General features: G+C 44.6%; 2 protein-coding genes across 2 annotated transcripts in view; one reads left to right on the top strand and one right to left on the bottom strand.

The window, feature by feature from the left end:
- The first annotated feature begins 223 nt into the window (after positions 1–223).
- LOC132870442 (free fatty acid receptor 2-like) lies at positions 224–1,264 on the top strand. Its single transcript, XM_060904084.1, has one exon. It carries the CDS (start codon positions 233–235, stop codon positions 1,262–1,264), a length of 1,032 nt encoding a protein of 343 aa, XP_060760067.1. The 5' UTR covers positions 224–232.
- Positions 1,265–18,775: 17,511 nt separating this feature from the next.
- The window catches only part of usf2 (upstream transcription factor 2, c-fos interacting), a 29,075-nt gene continuing 27,340 nt past the window's right edge, over positions 18,776–20,510 (bottom strand). Inside the window, exon 10 of the mRNA XM_060904868.1 lies at positions 18,776–20,481. Coding sequence (XP_060760851.1) covers positions 20,392–20,481 — 90 coding nt within the window. The 3' untranslated portion in view covers positions 18,776–20,391. The remainder of the gene's footprint in view (positions 20,482–20,510) is intronic.

Raw genomic sequence — 20,510 nt, 5'->3', positions numbered from 1 at the left:
ACTAGTATTTGGAAAAATCAAAATTGTTTTTATACAAACTCATTAATGTAGACGTGTAGAAAATAAAAATCTATAACAAAGTTTATACTAAAAATAGCATGCCTAAGACTTTTGCACAGAACTGTACATCCAATACCTGCAATACTGTATTCTTCTGTGTTCAAGCTAATTCTGCTTTCTTAATAGTTTTGCAGCTGTTGACAGATGCTTTGTGAAAACTATACTCAGCACCATGTTGGTTAGCCAGCTGCTCTTGCCTGTGTACATCCTTACCTTCCTGATTGGGCTTCCTGCCAACATCCTCGCATTCTGTACCTTCTGCCGCAAAGTCCACCGCAAACCTGCCCCCATTGACATCCTCCTACTGAACCTCACAATCTCTGACCTCATCTTCCTCACCTTCCTGCCCTTCAAAATGAAAGAAGCTAATGATGACATGATTTGGAAGATGCCAGACTACCTGTGCCCCCTCAGCAGCTTTATGTTCTTCTCTACTATTTACACCAGTACATTATTCCTGACAGGAGTTAGCATTGAACGATTCCTGGGTGTTGCTTTTCCAATTCAATACTCTGTTTACCGTCGGCCATGCTACGCTGTGATTGCCAGCCTATTCTTCTGGCTTGTTGGCACCCTGAACCTCAGCATTGTTTACATTGTGCCGTTTTTGCCTTCAATGAACAGCAGCGATGGTCACAGTCCAAACTGGAGTATGAGGCCACCCTCAGAAATGAAATGCTACAATAACTTTAGCCAAGAGCAACTCAGTATTCTGCTACCAGTGCGTCTGGAGATATTTGTGGTGCTCTTCTGCATTCCCTTCCTTACCTGTGGCTTCTGCTACATCAATTTTATTCAAATTCTCTCCCATTTGCCTCACATCAGTCGGCGCCGCAGGCTAAGGGCTATCGGACTGGCCCTGGGAACTCTGTTGGTGTTTGCTGTGTGTTTCGGACCCTATAATGCCTCACATGTGGTTGGGTTTGTCCGAGAAGAGAGTGAGAATTGGCGAGAACTGGCTTTGATCTTCAGTACTTTAAATGCCTGCCTAGACCCCATTATCTTCTACTTCTCATCTGCAGCAGTACGAAGTGCAATCCGTGGCTTTGTGAAAAGGATGAAGGAGAAAAGTCATGTACTGAAGTGCAATAAGAGGCAGTGTTGCCCTATGCTGGTCTCTGAGACTGAGAAATGTAGAGACACACTTCCACCCAACAACCAGAGCCATTCCTTAGGACAACTGGAATTAGCAGGTGCTCTATAGCTAAAAAATGGGGAAGCCATAGCCTAAATGGTACCTAACCCCAACTGCTCTGGGTATATTGTACATCACTCTAGATAAGAGCACCTGCTAAATGCCATTAATGTAAGTTAGTTATGGCTGGGTTCTTGCCTGAACTGATAATCACATCATCAGTTTTTCTCTGGCTAATCAGACACAAGGTACACCACTACTCTTGCCAGAGCGGTTGGGGGTTAAGCACCTTTTTGAAGGGTACTTGAGTCAGTCCTGCTGGTTCAGGGAATCAAACCAGCAACCTTTTGGTCCTAAAGCTGTTTCTCTAACCATTTGGCCATGGCTTCCCCTTAATTAATGCAAACAAAACAGCAAAAAAAAAAAAAAGATTGTCATTGCTGTTTTAACTACATATTAGCATGATGTTAATAAGGATTAAGGTAAGGAGAATTTCCAAAATACACAGCTGCCTGAACAGTATGTATGTATGTATGTATGTATGTATGCATGCATGTATGTATGTATGTATGTATGTATGTATGTATATGTGTGTGTGTGTGTGTGTAGGCTGTTCTGGGGTTTCACAACCCTCCACTGCATTATCATACTTTTGTTTACAAGTGACTAATAACTGAAAAGTTGGTTAGTTTTCAAACAAGTTTTAATTTTTTTTAAACCATTTTTTGTTTTTTTTGGTATAACATTTGTTCCAATGGGTTTTCCCACACAAAGGTTAATGAGCTCTGTTTGATAGCAAGAGCTGTTCAAACAACTTGCCAAGTTTTCTTCATTCTGCATGGTCTTTTGCAGAATGTAGTCTGATATCTATAATATTCTCAGCTGTACTGTATATTGGCAAACCAGTGACAAATGGAAGAAGTGAGTCTAAAGTGGAGCCAAGAAAATGCAACTTTCTACCTGAGAATGCGATTCCCATGGTCTATTGACCTTAAATAGACCTTTTTTGTTGGTGGATCCAGAGACTGAATTAAGGGGTGGCTTGGAGTAACACCATTATCATGTAACATACATTATATGGCCAAACGTTTGTGGACACCTGACCAATAACAGCCATATGTGCTTGTTGAACATCCCATTCCAGATGTATTCCCTTTTGCTATTATAATAACCTCCACTCTTCTCGGAAGGCTTTCCACTAGATTTTGGGGTGTGGCTGTGGGGATTTGTGTTCATTGAGCCACAAGAGTATTAGTGAGGTCAGGCACTGATATTGGGCAAGAAACCTGGGTATATACTCGGCATTCCAGTTCATCCCAAATGTGTTTAGTGAGGTTGAGGTCAGGGATCTGTGCTGAATACTTGAGTTCTTCCATCTATGTTTTTTTAACACCCCATTCCAGATTTTGTCTCAAGAGCATTAGTGAGATCAGGCACTGATTTTGGATGAGGAGGTCTGGGGTGTAGTCAGTATTCCAGTTCATGCCAAAGGTGTTCAGTGGAGTTGAGTTCAGTCAGGGTTCAGGGCAGGACACTCGAGTTCTTCCAATCCAACCTTAACATACCGTGTCTTCACGAGCTCGCTTTGTGCACAGGAGCATTGTCATGTTGGAACAGGTTTGGGCCTCTGAGTTCCAGTGAAGGGAAACTGTAAAGCTGCAGCATACAAAGACATCCTAGACAATTATGTGCTTCAGATTTTGTGGCAACAGTTTGGGGAAGAACCACATATGGGTGTGATGGTTAGCTGTCTACATATTTTTGGCTGTATAGTGTACAATTGGCCACCCTAGTGGCCATATAGGACTTATGGGATGGTCAGTTAGAATTTTTGGAAACAAGCCTTAACATCATTTCAAACAATCACGCAAAACAACATAAATGAGCATGTTCTTTCATTTTCATTTGTCAGTAGAGAAAGGAAAATGTTGATAGGATCAATTTCAAGCATATTTAGTTTAGCTTTACGTTTAAACAGGGTGCAAGATGTAGGGGGATGAGTGGCTATTTCATCTCATCTCATCAGCTCTAGCCACTTTATCCTGTTCTACAGGGTCGCAGGCAAGCTGGAGCCTATCCCAGCTGACTATGGGCGAAAGGCGGGGTACACCCTAGACAAGTCGCCAGGTCATCACAGGGCTGACACATAGACACAGACAACCATTCACACCTACGGACAATTTAGAGTCACCAGTTAACCTAACCTGCATGTCTTTGGACTGTGGGGGAAACCGGAGCACCCGGAGGAAACCCACGCGGACACGGGGAGAACATGCAAACTCCGCACAGAAAGGCCCTCGCCGGCCACAGGGCTCAAACCCGGACCTTCTTGCTGTGAGGCGACAGCGCTAACCACTACACCACCGTGCCGCCCCTGGCTATTTCATCTTCCTGGTAAAAAAGAAAGAAAAGTAAATCTATTTTAATTCAATCCATTATTCATGTCAAACCAGTTAGGACTGGAGATGTAGAAATCAATGTTGTCATATTGAATTGACTGTTCAATTCAGCTACAGTTTAAAACGCCACTCAAATTGACTACATTTATTCATTCATCTTCAGTAACTAGTTTATCCTGGTCAAGGTATGGTGAATCCAGAGCCCTGGGCCCTGAGAGCACTGTGCATAAGGAGGACATACACCCTGAATGGGACCCCAGTCCATAGCAGATCCATATGCATACACACATTCTCACATTCATTCACACCTTGGGCAATTTACTGTAGCTAATCCACCTATTGGCATGTTTTGAAACCATAGAGCTCAGATTAACCCCAAGCAGACATGGGCACAGAAGCTCCAGGCAGTAACCCATACATCCTGAATTAAACTAAATCACAGCCCAGTGTTATTTGTTTTTCAGATCAATTAAATTAAAAATAGCTTAGCTCTACACCTGAAACATGATCTGGCAACTGCAATACAAATGCCTACTTTTCATCACTAATGCTGTGTTCAACAGTATAGCATCTCGGTTTCAACCTTCAAAAAATGGTAACGCAAACACATGGAGCTACAAAAAGGTCTGTGTCACTAGCTTGACAGATTTGTTAGCTAAATAATGTTAACTGTTATGTTTCTAGCTACATAATTATCTTTCTAGCAAAGTTGACCCATACACATTATCCTGTTTGTTATCTACAGGCTGTAGCAGTGAATAGATAACAGGCAATTACTACTGAACACTAACATGATGTTATAAAATGACATATTTAAATTACATTTTTAAGAGTTTAATACAGAGCTTTTATACTGTAAAGCATAAATAGATCTGTCCAGCAAGTCTAGCTCACTTAGCTAGCTGTACAAGTTGAATGTTGAGATATGAAATGCTGATGTCTCCACATGTTTTGGTTTGCATAATTTGCTTATTATCTCATCTCATCTCATTATCTCTGGCCGCTTTATCCTTCTACAGGGTCGCAGGCAAGCTGGAGCCTATCCCAGCTGACTACAGGCGAAAGGCGGGGTACACCCTGGACAAGTTGCCAGGTCATCACAGGGCTGACACATAGACACAGACAACCATTCACACTCACACCTACGGTCAATTTAGAGTCACCAGTTAACCTAACCTGCATGTCTTTGGACTGTGGGGGAAACCGGAGCACCCGGAGGAAACCCACACGGACACGGGGAGAACATGCAAACTCCGCACAGAAAGGCCCTCGCCGGCCACGGGGCTCAAACCCGGACCTTCTTGCTGTGAGGCGACAACGCTAACCACTACACCACCGTGCCGCCCTTGCTTATTATTATTATGTTTCCTTTGAAGCCCCTAAGACTAAAGATAAATTGGGTCAGGGAAGCGCATCTGTCTCAGACATTGCTGCTAACTGAAGCGTAGACTTTTGGCACAAAACTACTTTATTTTGATTTTGGCCTCAACGTTGATTTTTACTTTGTAATAATGATCAAAAATAAATGTCACAAAGTTGAATATTTTATTTAAAAAAAACCTAAGCAAAAATGAGTGTGATCTAATTGTACTTGAAAAATACTGTCACAGTGAAGCATGTTGTCAAGCATTGCACTGTTCCACTGCTGCCATTTTATGAAATGCCAAAGCAGAGGTAAACTGTCACATAACCCACTATTGTCACATGATTTAGTTCTTAAAAAGTCTGTATTTTATAGCCTTTATACTGTGTGATTTCTGAAGGAATCTGTAGGTTGGGTGTATACTGTATATACGTATTTGTACATAATCTAGATACACAGCCCCTCCTAGAACTGCCACCTTATTGTGGTGGAGGGGTTTGTGTGCTTGAATGATCCTAGGAGCTATGTTGTCGGGGGCATTATGCCCCTGTTAGGGTTTCCCAAGGCAGACAGGTCCTAGGTGACAGGCCAGACCAAGAGCAGTTCACCAAAAAACCCCTATGGAGAAAAAATCCAGGACCGTGACGTCGCCCGGTAGGACGCAGCCGGGGCCCCACCCTGGAGCCAGGCCCGGGGTTGGGGCTCGTATGCGAGCGCTTGGTGGCCGGGCCTTTGCCCATGGGGCCCGGCCGGGCTCAGCCCGAAGAGGTGACGTGGGCCCGACCTCCTGTGGGTTCACCACCCACAGAGGTAGCAGTAGGGGTTTGGTGCAGTGTGGATTGGGTGGCAGTCAAAGGCAGGGGCCTCGACGACCTGATCCCCGGACACAGCGGCTGGCTGTTGGGACATGGAATGTCACTTCGCTGGGGGGGAAGGAGCCTGAGCTTGTGCGGGAGGTTGAGAGGTACCGGCTAGAGATAGTCGGGCTCACCTCCACGCACAGCTTGGGCTCTGGAACCCAGCTCCTCGAGAGGGGCTGGACTTTCCACTTCTCTGGAGTCGCCCGTGGTGAGCGGCGGCGGGCTGGTGTGGGCTTCCTTATAGCTCCCCAGCTCAGCCGCCATGTGTTGGAGTTTACCCCAGTGAACGAGAGGGTCGCCTCTCTGCGCCTTCGGATTGGGGAGAGGGCTCTTGCTGTTGTTTGTGCCTACGGGCCAAATAGCAGTATAGAGTATCCGGCCTTCTTGGAGTCCCTGGGAGAGGTACTGAGGGGTGCTCAGACTGGGGACTCCATTGTGCTACTGGGGGACTTCAATGCTCATGTGGGCGATGACAGTGACACCTGGAGGGGCGTGGTTGGGAGGAACGGCCTCCCCGATCTGAACCCGAGTGGTGTTTTGTTATTGGACTTCTGTGCTAGTCACAGTTTGTCCATAACGAACACCATGTTCGAGCATAGGGGTGGCACCAGGACACCTTAGGTCGGAGGTCGATGATCGACTTTGTAGTCGTGTCATCTGATCTCCGACCCTATGTCTTGGACACTCGGGTGAAGAGAGGGGCTGAGTTGTCAACTGATCACCACCTGGTGGTGAGTTGGATCCGCTGGCGGAGGAGGAAGCTGGACAGACCTGGCAGGCCCAAACGTATGGTGAGGGTCTGCTGGGAACGTCTGGCCGAGCACTCTGTTGGGGAGGTCTTTAACTCCCACCTCCGGGAGAGCTTTTCCCAGCTTCCGAGGGAGGCGGGGGACATTGAGTCTGAGTGGACCATGTTCTCTACCTCCATTGTGGATGCAGCTGTTCGGAGCTGTGGCCGCAAGGTCTCCGGTGCCTGTCGTGGCGGCAATCCCCGAACCCGGTGGTGGACACCGGAAGTAAGGGATGCCGTCAAGCTGAAGAAGGAGTCCTATCGGGCCATGTTGACCTCCGGGACTCCTGAGGCAGCTGACGGGTATCGGCAGGCCAGGCGTGCTGCAGCTCGGGCAGTTGCGGAGGCAAAAACTCGGAACTGGGAGGAGTTCGGGGAGGCCATGGAGAAGGACTATCGGTCGGCCTCGAAGAAATTCTGGCAAACCATCCGGCGCCTCAGGAGGGGGAAGCAGTACTCTGCCAACACTGTTTACAGTGCGGGTGGGGAGCTGTTGACCTCGACTGGGGACATTGTCGGGCGGTGGAAGGAATACTTTGAGGATCTCCTCAATCCCACCGTCATGTCTTCCACTGAGGAGACTGAGGCTGATGACTCAGAGGTGGACTCGTCCATTACCCAAGCCGAAGTCACTGAGGTGGTTTGCAAGCTCCTCGGTGGCAAGGCACCGGGGGTGGATGAGATCCGCCCTGAGTATCTCAAGTCTCTGGATGTTGTGGGGCTGTCTTGGTTGACACGCCTCTGCAACATCGCATGGTGGTCGGGGACAGTGCCTCTGGAGTGGCAGACTGGGGTGGTGGTCCCTCTTTGTAAGAAAGGGGACCGGAGAGTGTGCTCCAATTATAGGGGAATCACACTTCTCAGCCTCCCAGGGAAAGTTTACTCCAGGGTACTGGAGAGGAGAATTCGACCAATAGTCGAACCTCGGATCCAGGAGGAACAATGCGGTTTTCGTCCTGGTCGCGGAACACTGGACCAGCTCTATACCCTTCATAGGGTGCTCGAGGGTTCATGGGAGTTTGCCCAACCAGTCCACATGTGCTTTGTGGATCTGGAGAAGGCATTCGACCGTGTCCCCCGTGGTATTCTGTGGGGGGTGCTTCGGGAGTATGGGGTTCGGGGCTCTTTGCTAAGGGCTGTCCGGTCCCTGTACGAACGGAGCAGGAGTCTGGTTCGCATTGCCGGCAGTAAGTCAGACCTGTTCCCAGTGCATGTTGGACTCCGTCAGGGCTGCCCTTTGTCACCGGTTCTGTTCATAATTTTTATGGACAGAATTTCTAGGTGCAGCCAGGGGCCGGAAGGAATCCTGTTTGGGAACCACAGGATTTCATCTCTGCTTTTTGCGGATGATGTTGTCCTGTTGGCTTCTTCAAACCAGGACCTTCAGCATGCACTGGGGCGGTTTGCAGTCGAGTGTGAAGCGGCTGGGATGAGAATCAGCACCTCCAAGTCCGAGGCCATGGTTCTCGACCGGAAAAGGGTGGCTTGCCCTCTCCAGGTTGGTGGAGAAGTCCTGCCTCAAGTGGAGGAGTTTAAGTATCTCGGGATCTTGTTCACGAGTGGGGGAAGGATGGAGCGTGAGATCGACAGGCGGATCGGTGCAGCCTCCGCAGTGATGCGGTCGCTTTACCGGTCCGTCGTGGTGAAGAAGGAGCTGAGCCAAAAGGCGAAGCTCTCAATTTACCGGTCGATCTACGTTCCGACTCTCACCTATGGTCATGAGCTTTGGGTAATGACAGAAAGAACAAGATCGCGGATACAAGCGGCTGAAATGAGTTTCCTTCGCAGGGTGGCTGGGCGCTCCCTTAGAGATAGGGTGAGAAGCACAGTCACTCGGGAGGAGCTCGGAGTAGAGCCGCTGCTCCTCCACATCGAGAGGAACCAGCTGAGGTGGCTCGGGCATCTTTTTCGGATGCCTCCTGGACGCCTCCCTGGGGAGGTGTTCCAGGCATGTCCCCCCGGGAGGAGGCCCCGTGGAAGACCCAGGACACGCTGGAGGGACTATGTCTCTCGGCTGGCCTGGGAACGCCTCGGTGTTCTTCCCGAGGAGCTGGCCGAGGTGTCTGGGGAAAGGGAAGTTTGGGCTTCCATGCTTAGACTGCTGCCTCCGCGACCCGGTCCTGGATAAGCGGAAGAAGACGAGACGAGACGAGACTAGATACACAGTGGCAGGGCCGTAACCAGGATTGTTCAAATACCGAGGTCAAACATTGCGATACATCTTATTTGCAAAAAAAAAAAGTCCTAATATGGTGACTTTTCATACATTTTGGAAACGAGTCAAAATCACAAGCCCAACAAGATGAACATGTAGGTGAACATGTTTATTTTAACAATTTCAAAACTGCACGATCACAAAAGTATTTTGTGTGTGCGTGAGAGACAACGCAATCTAGCCGAGCCTGAATGGACTTCAATTGCTCATCTCATTATCTCTAGCCGCTTTATCCTTCTGCAGGGTCGCAGGCAAGCTGGAGCCTATCCCAGCTGACTACGGGTGAAAGGCAGGGTACACCCTGGACAAGTCACCAGGTCATCACAGGGCTGACACATAGACACAGACAACCATTCACACCTACGGTCAATTTAGAGTCACCAGTTAACCTAACCTGCATGTCTTTGGACTGTGGGGGAAACCGGAGCACCCGGAGGAAACCCACGTGGGCACAGGGACAACATGCAAACTCCACACAGAAAGGCCCTCGCCGGCCCCGGGGCTCGAACCCAGGACCTTCTTGCTGTGAGGCGACAGCGCTAACCACTACACCACCGTGCCGCCCGACTTCAATTGCTTTTTTTAAAAAAAAATATATGTCCTTTTCAATAGCAAAATACTAGACGGTTATTGGATAAAACCGACTAAATCGCTCCATTGGGAGCCTGAGCCTCACTGGAGATGGGAGTGAATAAGAGGGGCGGGACAAGACTTCCCGAGAGGAGGCTCATCTCTAGCTGGTGATTGGAGGAGGAGCTGTGAACGCGGCTGGGCTGTTCATGATTGACAGAAAGCAGTCAGAGGCGGTGCATCATGTTGTAAATAAAATGTGAACATAAGTTTGCTACCCGTTTTCATTTCCGTTCGAAAATACAACCAATGATCAAAACAATAGTGTCTTGTGTTCACGTTAGCCTATAGTCTGGTAAGTTAGCAAAATAGCTCAAGTCTCGTCAGCACCCAATAACTTCATAAACAACAGGTCACGACTGTCCAGCCTTTTCTGATCTGAAACGCACCAAATCAAATCGAGAGAGAGAATAAAAGAGTTTGTGCCGCCTGGAAAACGAAAATCCTATCTAGCTAAGTGGCTTCGACTGTTGTTGCTTGAAATGCTAATTAAAATTGCACTGTTAATGATCATAAGCATTCCGGACTGGCAAAATTAACTCCCCTTCTTCCCTCTTTCTTTTTCTCTCACTTGTTGACTTTCCAGAGCTGAGTTTGGTTTGTTTTAGTGTAGTAGACTTCTTCATCTTATGTCAATTTTCAGATTCCAGGACTAATTGACAAACTGCCTGGCTGCGGAGTCGGACCTTGATGAGAACACTTCTCAGCTCTTGTATATCCCGCGGTGCTGAGCTGACTATCGCGAGGCTGCCTGATATGAAATGTTTCCAATGTCGGATATTTCAGCTTCGTTTAAAAATGAGTATGTGGACTTTATTTTTAGACAAACAAATGAGAACAGGGGCGGCACGATGGTGTAGTGGTTAACGCTGTCGCCTCACAGCAAGAAGGTCCTGGGTTCGAGCCCCGGGGCCGGCGAGGGCCTTTCTGTGCGGAGTTTGCATGTTCTCCCCGTGTCTGCGTGGGTTTCCTCCGGGTGCTCCGGTTTCCCCCACAGTCCAAAGACATGCAGGTTAGGTTAACTGGTGGCTCTAAATTGACTGTAGGTGTGAATGGTTGTCTGTGTCTATGTGTCAGACCTGGTGACTTGTCCAGGGTGTACCCTGCCTTTCGCCCGTAGTCAGCTGGGATAGGCTCCAGCTTGCCTGCGACCCTGTAGAAGGAGAAAGCGGCTAGAGATGATGAGATGAGCGGCTAGAGATCATGAGATGAAATGAGAACAGGGGGATGCAAGCTGAATTTAGAATTTTCCACCGATCAAAGTCAGAACGATTTTCATCATATATTAATTTCACAGGGCGGCACGGTGGTGTAGTGATTAGCGCTGTCGCCTCACAGCAAGAAGGTCCGGGTTCGAGCCCCGGGGCCGGCGAGAGCCTTTCTGTGCGGATTTTGCATGTTCTCCCCGTGTCCGCGTGGGTTTCCTCCGGGTGCTCCGGTTTCCCCCACAGTCCAAAGACATGCAGGTTAGGTTAACTGGTGACTCTAAATTGGCCGTAGGTGTGAATGTGAGTGTGAATGGTTGTCTGTGTCTATGTGTCAGCCCTGTGATGACCTGGCGACTTGTCCAGGGTGTACCCCGCCTTTCGCCCGTAGTCAGCTGGGATAGGCTCCAGCTTGCCTGCGACCCTGTAGAAGGATAAAGCGGCTAGAGATGATGAGATGAGATTAATTTCACATTTCTGAGTGAAAAAAAAAAAATACCGTGGGAAAAAAATGCCGAGGACATGACCTCGGTGTCCTCAATGGTAGTTACGGCCCTGCACAGTGGTGCAGGATTTTTCATTGCTTTTCAGTCTTAAATGAGCTTGTTAAATAGCCTTAAATGGCCTGTTGAGTATTACACTTTGCTATGAAAGTGAACTGTATTTTGGGACAAACAATACTGAAGTAGATTAGACACCCAGTGCATGTGTACAGCACGCTGTTTTCTATTATTTTTTAGCATTTCCTTGTCAACAGGAAACGTTCAGAAACAAATAGAAAGAGCTAAAATGGCCAAAACTTAAAAACAGTTTAAAAACTTGGGGATTAGAATTATGTATGGCTAAGTGTTCACAACTTGAATTGCTGTAGCTCGACTGCTTTTGTTTCCTAGACATCATGGTGCCATCTAGTGAGTATTTGGTATTATACATACCCTTAATGTAGCAGGAGCAATGCAAAGTAGGTGGGGGTGAGGGATGCAACAAACATGAACAAAGTTTAAATTTATGCAAATGAGAAGTGCAAACATGTGGCAACTACCAGTGGGCCTTTTTGGTAATGTAGTATGTAGTACACAGACAAAGAGTAAAAGTGTTTCCACTGAACCGTGTGGGCAATTTTAAAAAAAAAATCCAATAAACATTGGCACACTTGTCAATCAATCAGTAGTCGCGTTCTCACTTTATCCTCGTCACTGTTGTTGGCACCAAGTTTCAGGAATATGTTGCAATCTTCAGCAAACAGGGATTCAACCTGAATAAATAATATAAATTCTTTGTGGTAGACTTTCTTCGCAGCTATCAGGTAAAGAAATGTTAGCTTACGTTAGTAATGATGATAACTAGCTTTGTGGTTATGTGATGTTCATGTATTATATTTAATAGTTTATCATTTTAATTAATTTGTATTACTTGCTTTACAGAATGATAAAATAGTAGATGAATGAAGCAGTTATTCAAATTATATTGCTGATAGCATCCTTTTGCTAAAGGTACAACCCCGATTCCAAAAAAGTTGGGACAAAGTACAAATTGTAAATAAAAACGGAATGCAATGATGTGGAAGTTTCAAAATTCCATATTTTATTCAGAATAGAACATAGATGACATATCAAATGTTTAAACTGAGAAAATGTATCATTTAAAGAGAAAAATTAGGTGATTTTAAATTTCATGACAACAACACATCTCAAAAAAGTTGGGACAAGGCCATGTTTAGCACTGTGAGACATCCCCTTTTCTCTTTACAACAGTCTGTAAACGTCTGGGGACTGAGGAGACAAGTTGCTCAAGTTTAGGGATAGGAATGTTAACCTATTCTTGTCTAATGTAGGATTCTAGTTGCTCAACTGTCTTAGGTCTTTTTTGTCGTATCTTCAGTTTTATGATGCGCCAAATGTTTTCTATGGGTGAAAGATCTGGACTGCAGGCTGGCCAGTTCAGTACCTGGACCCTTCTTCTACGCAGCCATGATGCTGTAATTGATGCAGTATGTGGTTTGGTATTGTCATGTTGGAAAATGCAAGGTCTTCCCTGAAAGAGACGTCGTCTGGATGGGAGCATATGCTGCTCTAGAACCTGGATATACCTTTCAGCATTGATGGTGTCTTTCCAGATGTTTAAGCTGCCCATGCCACACGCACTAATGCAACCCCATACCATCAGAGATGCAGGCTTCTGAACTGAGCGCTGATAACAACTTGGGTCGTCCTTCTCCTCTTTAGTCCGAATGACACAGCGTCCCTGATTTCCATAAAGAACTTCAAATTTTGATTCGTCTGACCACGGAACAGTTTTCCACTTTGCCACAGTCCATTTTAAATGAGCCTTGGCCCAGAGAAGACATCTGCGCTTCTGGATCATGTTTAGATACGGCTTCTTCTTTGAACTATAGAGTTTTAGCTGGCAACGGCGGATGGCACGGTGAATTGTGTTCACAGATAATGTTCTCTGGAAATATTCCTGAGCCCATTTTGTGATTTCCAATACAGAAGCATGCCTGTATGTGATGCAGTGCCGTCTAAGGGCCCGAAGATCACGGGCACTCAGTATAGTTTTCCGGCCTTGACCCTTACGCACAGAGATTCTTCCAGATTCTCTGAATCTTTTGATGAGATTATGCACTGTAGATGATGATATGTTCAAACTCTTTGCAATTTTACACTGTCGAACTCCTTTCTGATATCGCTCCACTATTTGTCGGTGCAGAATTAGGGGGATTGGTGATCCTCTTCCCATCTTTACTTCTGAGAGCCACTGCCACTCCAAGATGCTCTTTTTATACCCAGTCATGTTAATGACCTATTGCCAATTGACCTAATGAGTTGCAATTTGGTCCTCCAGCTGTTCCTTTTTTGTACCTTTAACTTTTCCAGCCTCTTATTGCCCCTGTCCCAACTTTTTTGAGATGTGTTGCTGTCATGAAATTTCAAATGAGCCAATATTTGGCATGAAATTTCAAAATGTCTCACTTTCGGCATTTGATATGTTGTCTATGTTCTATTGTGAATACAATATCAGTTTTTGGGATTTGTAAATTATTGCATTCCGTTTTTATTTACAATTTGTAGTTTGTCCCAACTTTTTTGGAATCGGGGTTGTAGATGGCTGTGTTCTTTCCGCTGATTGTCTGAAAAGTCTACTGGATTAGCTTCATTTAGATCAGTTTCTAAACAGTTAAAGTCACAACGATTACAGATTACCAGAAAAGGCTTTACTTTTAGTGTGTTTAGTCTGTAGTTCCAATATTGACATTGTCCATAAGGAACAATTCCACAAAGTGAACATCTCCTGAGCTCTTACCCTCTCAGATTTTCAGGATTCAGCACTGACAATAGAAACAAAATGCAGAGTTGATGTTACATTTTTTTTCATCCCTCATGATTACAGAAGCCCATTTTTCTCTGTTCACTGTCAACTAAAAAGCTGTAAAAAGATGACCGTGGTAAATTGTGTAGAAGTTTAAAACATTGTTAACTTGCATGACCTATTACTAGTGGATGGCAAACAATTAAATTATCGTGAAAAAGTTCAATATTTTCCATCAGTTGTTTAAGAAAGTGGAAATGTAATATATTCTAGACTCATTACACGTAAACTAAAACATTTCAAGCATTTTTCTATTTTAATTTTGATAATTATTGCCTACAGCACAAAAAAATCTCAAAATATGAGAACATTTCCTTTTGAGTTTGAGTAAACCAATATAAATACCATGTAACTCTTGGTCTAGTTCAGTACATGCAACTACAACCATGGGGAAGACTGTTGACTTGACAGTTGTCCAGAAGATGATCATCGACACCCTCCACAAGGAGGGTAAGCCACAGAAGGTCATTGCTGAAAAGGTTGACTGGAAAAGATGCACAAGCAACAGGGATGACTGCAGCCTTAAGAGGACTGTCAAGACAAGTCTATTCAAGAACGTGGGAGAGCTTCACAAGAAGTGGACTGAGGCTGGTGTCAGTGCATCAAGAGCCATTACATACAGATGTCTTCAGGAAAGGGTCTACAACTGTCACATTCCTAATATCAAGCCATTCCTGAACCAGAGACCATGTCAGAAGCATCTTACTTGGGCTAAGGAGAGAAAGAAATGGACTGTTGCTCAGTGGTCCAAAGTCCTCTTTTCAGATGAAAGTCAATTTTGCATTTGGAAATCAAGGTCCTAGAGTCTGGAGGAAGAGTGGAGAGGCACAGAATCCAAGGTGTTTGAAGTCCAGTGTGAAGTTTCTGCAGTCTGTGATGATTTGGGGTGCCATGTCATCTGCTGGTGTTGGTCCACTGTGTTTTATCAAGTCCATAGTCAATGCAGCCGTCTACCAGAAGATTTTAGAACACTTTGTTTCCATCTGCTGACAAGCTTTGTGGAAATGCTGATTTCCTTCTCCAGTAGGACTTAGCACCTGCCCGCACTGCTAAAACTACTACCAAATAGTCTGCTGACCATGATATTACTGTGTTTGATTGGCCAGCCAACTTGCCTGACCTGAACCCCATAGAGAATCTATGGGGTATTGTCAAAAGGAAGATGAGAAACACCCGACCCAAAAATACAGACGAGCTGAAGGCCACTATCAAAGTAACCTGGGCTTCAATAACACCTCAGCACACCACAGGCTGATCGCCTCCATGCCACGCCGCACTGATGAAGTAATTTGCGGTAAAGGAGCCCCAACCAAGTCTTGAGTGTATAAATGAACATACTTTTCAGAAGTTGGACATTTCTGTACTGTAAATCCTTTTTTGATTGGTCTTAGGAAATATTCTAACTGGATTTCTGATTTTAATGAGTTATAATCCATAATCATCAAAATTCACATGAAATAAGCTTGAAATATTTCACTTTACATGTAATGAATATAGAAAATACGAAAGTTTACCTTTTTGAATTAAATTACGAAAAAATGAACTTTTTCATGATATTCTAATTGTTTGAGACGCACTAGTATTCATACATGCAGACATTGTTCTGAGTTTAGAAGAAAAAAAATGTAGCAGAAATGTGTACGTTGTTCGTATGTTTATTTTTTCCTCAAAGTATATTATCCATGTTTTAGCTTATACATATTCATTCCTATTCACAGCTCCTGAGTCAGTTGGTGATGCTTACTCTGCTGGAGTTAACCATAACAGAAAACAACTCGCTGTTCTGTTTCAGCTTATAACCCATAATTGGCAGAAATCATGAAAAGACACCAGATTTGTGAACAGTGAAATAACGGCAACACACAATAAACTAAAGGAAGGGAATGCCCACAGAAAGAAGGCAATAAATTGCTGCCAGTGTGATCACAGGATTACAAGGAAAACTCCTATGGATATTTTTTTACAATTAATTTTTAGTTATTGAATGATTAGTTCCATGTTTGACACACAGTAAGTCTGACAGAATGAGAGTTGCTATAGTATAAACTGTGATGTGTAGTGTATTTCTGTTAAACTCTAACAGAAGGGCATTGCGAAAGGAGTGTCAAAATACATCTTCATTTCTTTCTTTTATTTTTCACTTTTAGGAAGTGTCTAGCCAAATAAATTTAGTGAGGCCTCAACTTGCGTTAGAAACTGGAAATGAGATATCTTCAACACTCACCCTTTTCACAGATTAATTTAGTAAGTAAAGGCCACAATGAAGCAGCAGATATATATAGGACGTACTTATTTTTTCCACAACTGTGCGCGCACACATATCGGTCCTCTCACCACTGCTGACAAGCCTTGCAGGTTCTCAGATGCTCCAATCTAGTCATCTGTTCATAGTGATATTGCCCTGGTCAATGTTGCACATGCTTATTTCTCTCTTATCCAACACGATGAGTATGTGAACCGTCTGTTTACTTGCCATCTAATACATCTGAGGCCTTCACATGCACTGATGTGATGAGATAATGGACATCATTTGCTTCATCTGTGAATGAGCATAATGTTTTGGCACATCTGGGTATATGGTATCCAATATTTATTGATTTATTTAATATCCAATATTTAGTAGTTCTAACTCGAGATCAAAGCTGCTGACTGTGTATTTGATATTATCTAATCTTATACTAGATTACTTGAACAAACTTTGATATTTTATACATTTTTGTTTATGTTTAGCTCAGGAAACTGTCACAATCTCACTAATATAATGGAAGGCAGCTAGGTGGCTTTTTGTTTGCTACCCTGCCCTGGCTCTGTATTGCCACAAATTAACTAGGCCTGAGCGCAGCAGCTTCCTGATGGATACGATACTGCTCTAAAAGGCCAGACACGCCCTCAAAAGTAGCACAATCTCATCTCATCTCATTATCTCTAGCCACTTTATCCTGTTCTACAGGGTCACAGGCAAGCTGGAGCCTATCCCAGCTTACTACGGGCGAAAGGCAGGGTACACCCTGGACAAGTCGCCGGGTCATCACAGGGCTGACACATAGACACAGACAACCATTCACACTCACATTCACACCTACGGTCAATTTAGAGTCACCAGTTAACCTAACCTGCATGTCTTTGGACTGTGGGGGAAACCGGAGCACCCGGAGGAAACCCACGCGGACACGGGGAGAACATGCAGACTCCGCACAGAAAGGCCCTCGCCGGCCACGGGGCTCGAACCCGGACCTTCTTGCTGTGAGGCGACAGCGCTAACCACTACGCCACCGAAGTAGCACAATTATGTATAAAACCCATATTGTTTTCAATGGACATTCAGCAGTCCAGTGAGCTTAAGATGATGCAAATTACATCACCATGCCACATTGAGATGGTGCCAGAGCACATTATGTTCACTAATTTACACACCTTTGCATTTACCTCTGACTGACAAAAGCTTTACAATATTATGCACTCACCTAATAGCCCAAGATTACCTGCAACATTGAGTATACATTTAAAACCTAGCTCCTTAAGTCTTAGCCAATTTAACCTCCTATATCCATAGCAATTTCAAGAGGTTTCTCAGCAGGTACCTCAATAAATGGGACAAACTGATTGGACATGAGGGGCGGCACGGTGGTGTAGTGGTTAGCGCTGTCGCCTCACAGCAAGAAGGTCCGGGTTTGAGCCCCATGGCCGGCGAGGGCCTTTCTGTGCGGAGTTTGCATGTTCTCCCCGTGTCCGCGTGGGTTTCCTCCGGGTGCTCCGGTTTCCCCCACAATCCAAAGACATGCAGGTTAGGTTAACTGGTGACTCTAAATTGACCGTAGGTGTGAATGGTTGTCTGTGTCTATGTGTCAGCCCTGTGATGACCTGGCGACTTGTCCAGGGTGTACCCCGCCTTTCGTCCGTAGTCAGCTGGGATAGGCTCCAGCTTGCCTGCGACCCTGTAGAACAGGATAAAGCGGCTAGAGATAATGAGATGAGATGAGATGATTGGACATGCAAATTTCATGCTATGTGGGCAAGTCTTATAATTTGCACTATAAAGGGTCTAATACAATAAACTTCTCCATCTTGCGCAGACTGAATAAGGTCAAGGTTGGCCAAGCCGAATATTAAGGATATTACTCAGGTTATAGTCATTTCCAGATGGGGGATTTTGGGCAGATCTGATGAGAACAGCCTCTTTATTTGCTGCCTTTCAGCAAAAAAACATGCTTTGAAAAATTGTGATGGCAGGTAAAATAAAAATGTGGAAGTAGCAACAATATTCTGGCAAAGAGATTAAAAAAAACAAACAACCCAAAGCGCATCAGTAGAACATTATTTTCCACCTGAAATGGGTAAAGGTTAAGTCCTCGCAGTGGATTACCTTATGTGACTTAATGGAGCATGTAAGTCAATAGATACTCTGGACAAATACAGAACAGAGCACTGAATGTTTGAAAAGTGCTCCAAAATGTCTAAAAAATAAAAATGATGAATTAGTTACATTGCAATGTAAACTATGGTTTCCACTAAATTTATTAATTTCTATGTTATCACGGCAAGCAATATTGCAATTTTTAAGGCAGGTACAGGTGGGGGAGGTGGTTATTGGGAAGCATTTTTAAGTAGGTTAGCATTGCCTCCTACTTGAGACCGTAACTCATGGTTCACTACATCCATCCTACTCATAACTCATGGTTCAGTACATCCATTCTAGGGGTTTGGTTTTGATACAGTATGCATCAGAATCATCAAGTCTGCTCAAGCCACTCTGGCTATGATGTTTTAATGTATTTGATGTGTAGACACACTGAGGTCTCATTTAGAAAATGGTGGCATGGTAGGCCAAATGGATCCAAAATATGGGACCAGTTGATGTACCTCAATCAGCCACAGCATTAAAACCACCCGCTTAATATTGTGTAGATCCCCCTCAGTCACCAAAACAGCTTTGACTCGTTGAGACACTGACTCAAGACCTCTGATGGTGTGCTGTGGTATCTGGCACCAAGATGTGAGCAGCAGATCCTTTTAAGTCCTCCAAGTTGTGAGGTAGGGCTTCCATGGATCTGACTTGTTTGTCCAGCACATCCCACAGATGCTTGATCGGATTCAGAGCTGGAGAATTTGGTAGCCAAGTCAACACCTTGAACTCTTTGTCATGTTCCTCAAATCATTCCTGAACAATTTTTGTAGTTATGGGCAGGGTGCACTATCCTATCATAGCCAGCATTTACTGTTTCAGCAATTGGTGCTATAGTAGCTCTTATGTGGGATTAGACCAGACGGACTAGCCTTTGCTCACCATATGCATCAATGAGCCTCAGGTGCCCATGACCCTCTCGCTGGTTCACCAGTTGTCCTTCTTTGGACCACTTTTGGTAGGCACCGCATACCAGGAACACCCCACAAGATGTGCCATTTTAGAGATGCTCAGACCCAGCTGTTTAGCCATCACAGTTCGTTCCTTGTCAAAGTTGCTCAGATCCTTACATTTGCCCATATTCCCAGCTTCCAACACATCAACTTCAAGAACTGCCTGTTCACTTGCTACCTAACATCTCCCACCCTTTGAAGGGAGCAACTGTAACAAGATAATCAATGTTATTCACATCACCTCTCAGTGGTTTTAATGTTATTGCTGATTGGTGTATCTCGTCCTTATCCCATAGTACTTCCTTTGTCAACCCTGAGCTGTTTATACATCATTTGTTGAAGTAAATTCTGACTCTATACTACAATCATAGTAGCCAAGAACATCTAAACCTCAGCCACAGCTTTGATATATCTGATGAACATAATCTTAGAAATTGCTTAAAGACCTAGGCCTTAACTGGACCCAGGAACAAAGGAAATTGTCTAATTAACTGCAAGGCATTTTAAATGTGAAAGACAACTGGCTTGATCCTCTTCAAGCTTCAAAACAAAGGTTTGACATCCCTGTTTTGTACTTCTCTGTGAGCTAATAAATAATGCAGACAAAACAATAAAACATACTGGAGACAGCAGTAATAATTACAAAGAAATACCATTGGGGGAAAAACAGGAAAACCACCACAGCTTTAAACAAAATATGATCATGAGGCATTGTTGAGAATTTAAATTCATCATTACTCAAAAACAAAAAATATATATATGACAAGTTAGTCCAATGCAAGCCCATTTACGTCACATACTGGGGTGCGTTTCAGTTTGTTGCCGCGTCCGTGTAGGTCAAGCTCTCACAGGTGGAACAGTAGATGTGCTTTTTAACTATTGTTCAATAGTTTCTCTGATAACTTCTGTTAATGTCAGATAGCCATTATTATTCTATCAGGTTAACAAACATCTCAAGTCTGTGAGGTGGTTTTTGTGGAGGTGTGTGTATTCCATTATGTGTGAGACTGTCACTGTGAAATGGTTTCTCCACTGATTTCAAGTCCATGCTGTTGGAGTTGGGCTCTGAGCAGTGCATTGTCATTCTTCAGGTCTTCAATCTGTCATGAAAAGAGAAACAATATTTTAG

Source organism: Neoarius graeffei, chromosome 22, assembly GCF_027579695.1.
Source record: "Neoarius graeffei isolate fNeoGra1 chromosome 22, fNeoGra1.pri, whole genome shotgun sequence".
Lineage (NCBI taxonomy): Eukaryota > Metazoa > Chordata > Actinopteri > Siluriformes > Ariidae > Neoarius > Neoarius graeffei.
This window is presented reverse-complemented; position numbering and strand designations above follow the sequence as displayed.

Excerpts from the sequence above, each read along its gene's own strand:
- LOC132870442 (XM_060904084.1), top strand. The coding sequence starts at position 233 with ATGTTGGTTAGCCAGCTGCTCTTGCCTGTGTACATCCTTACCTTCCTG.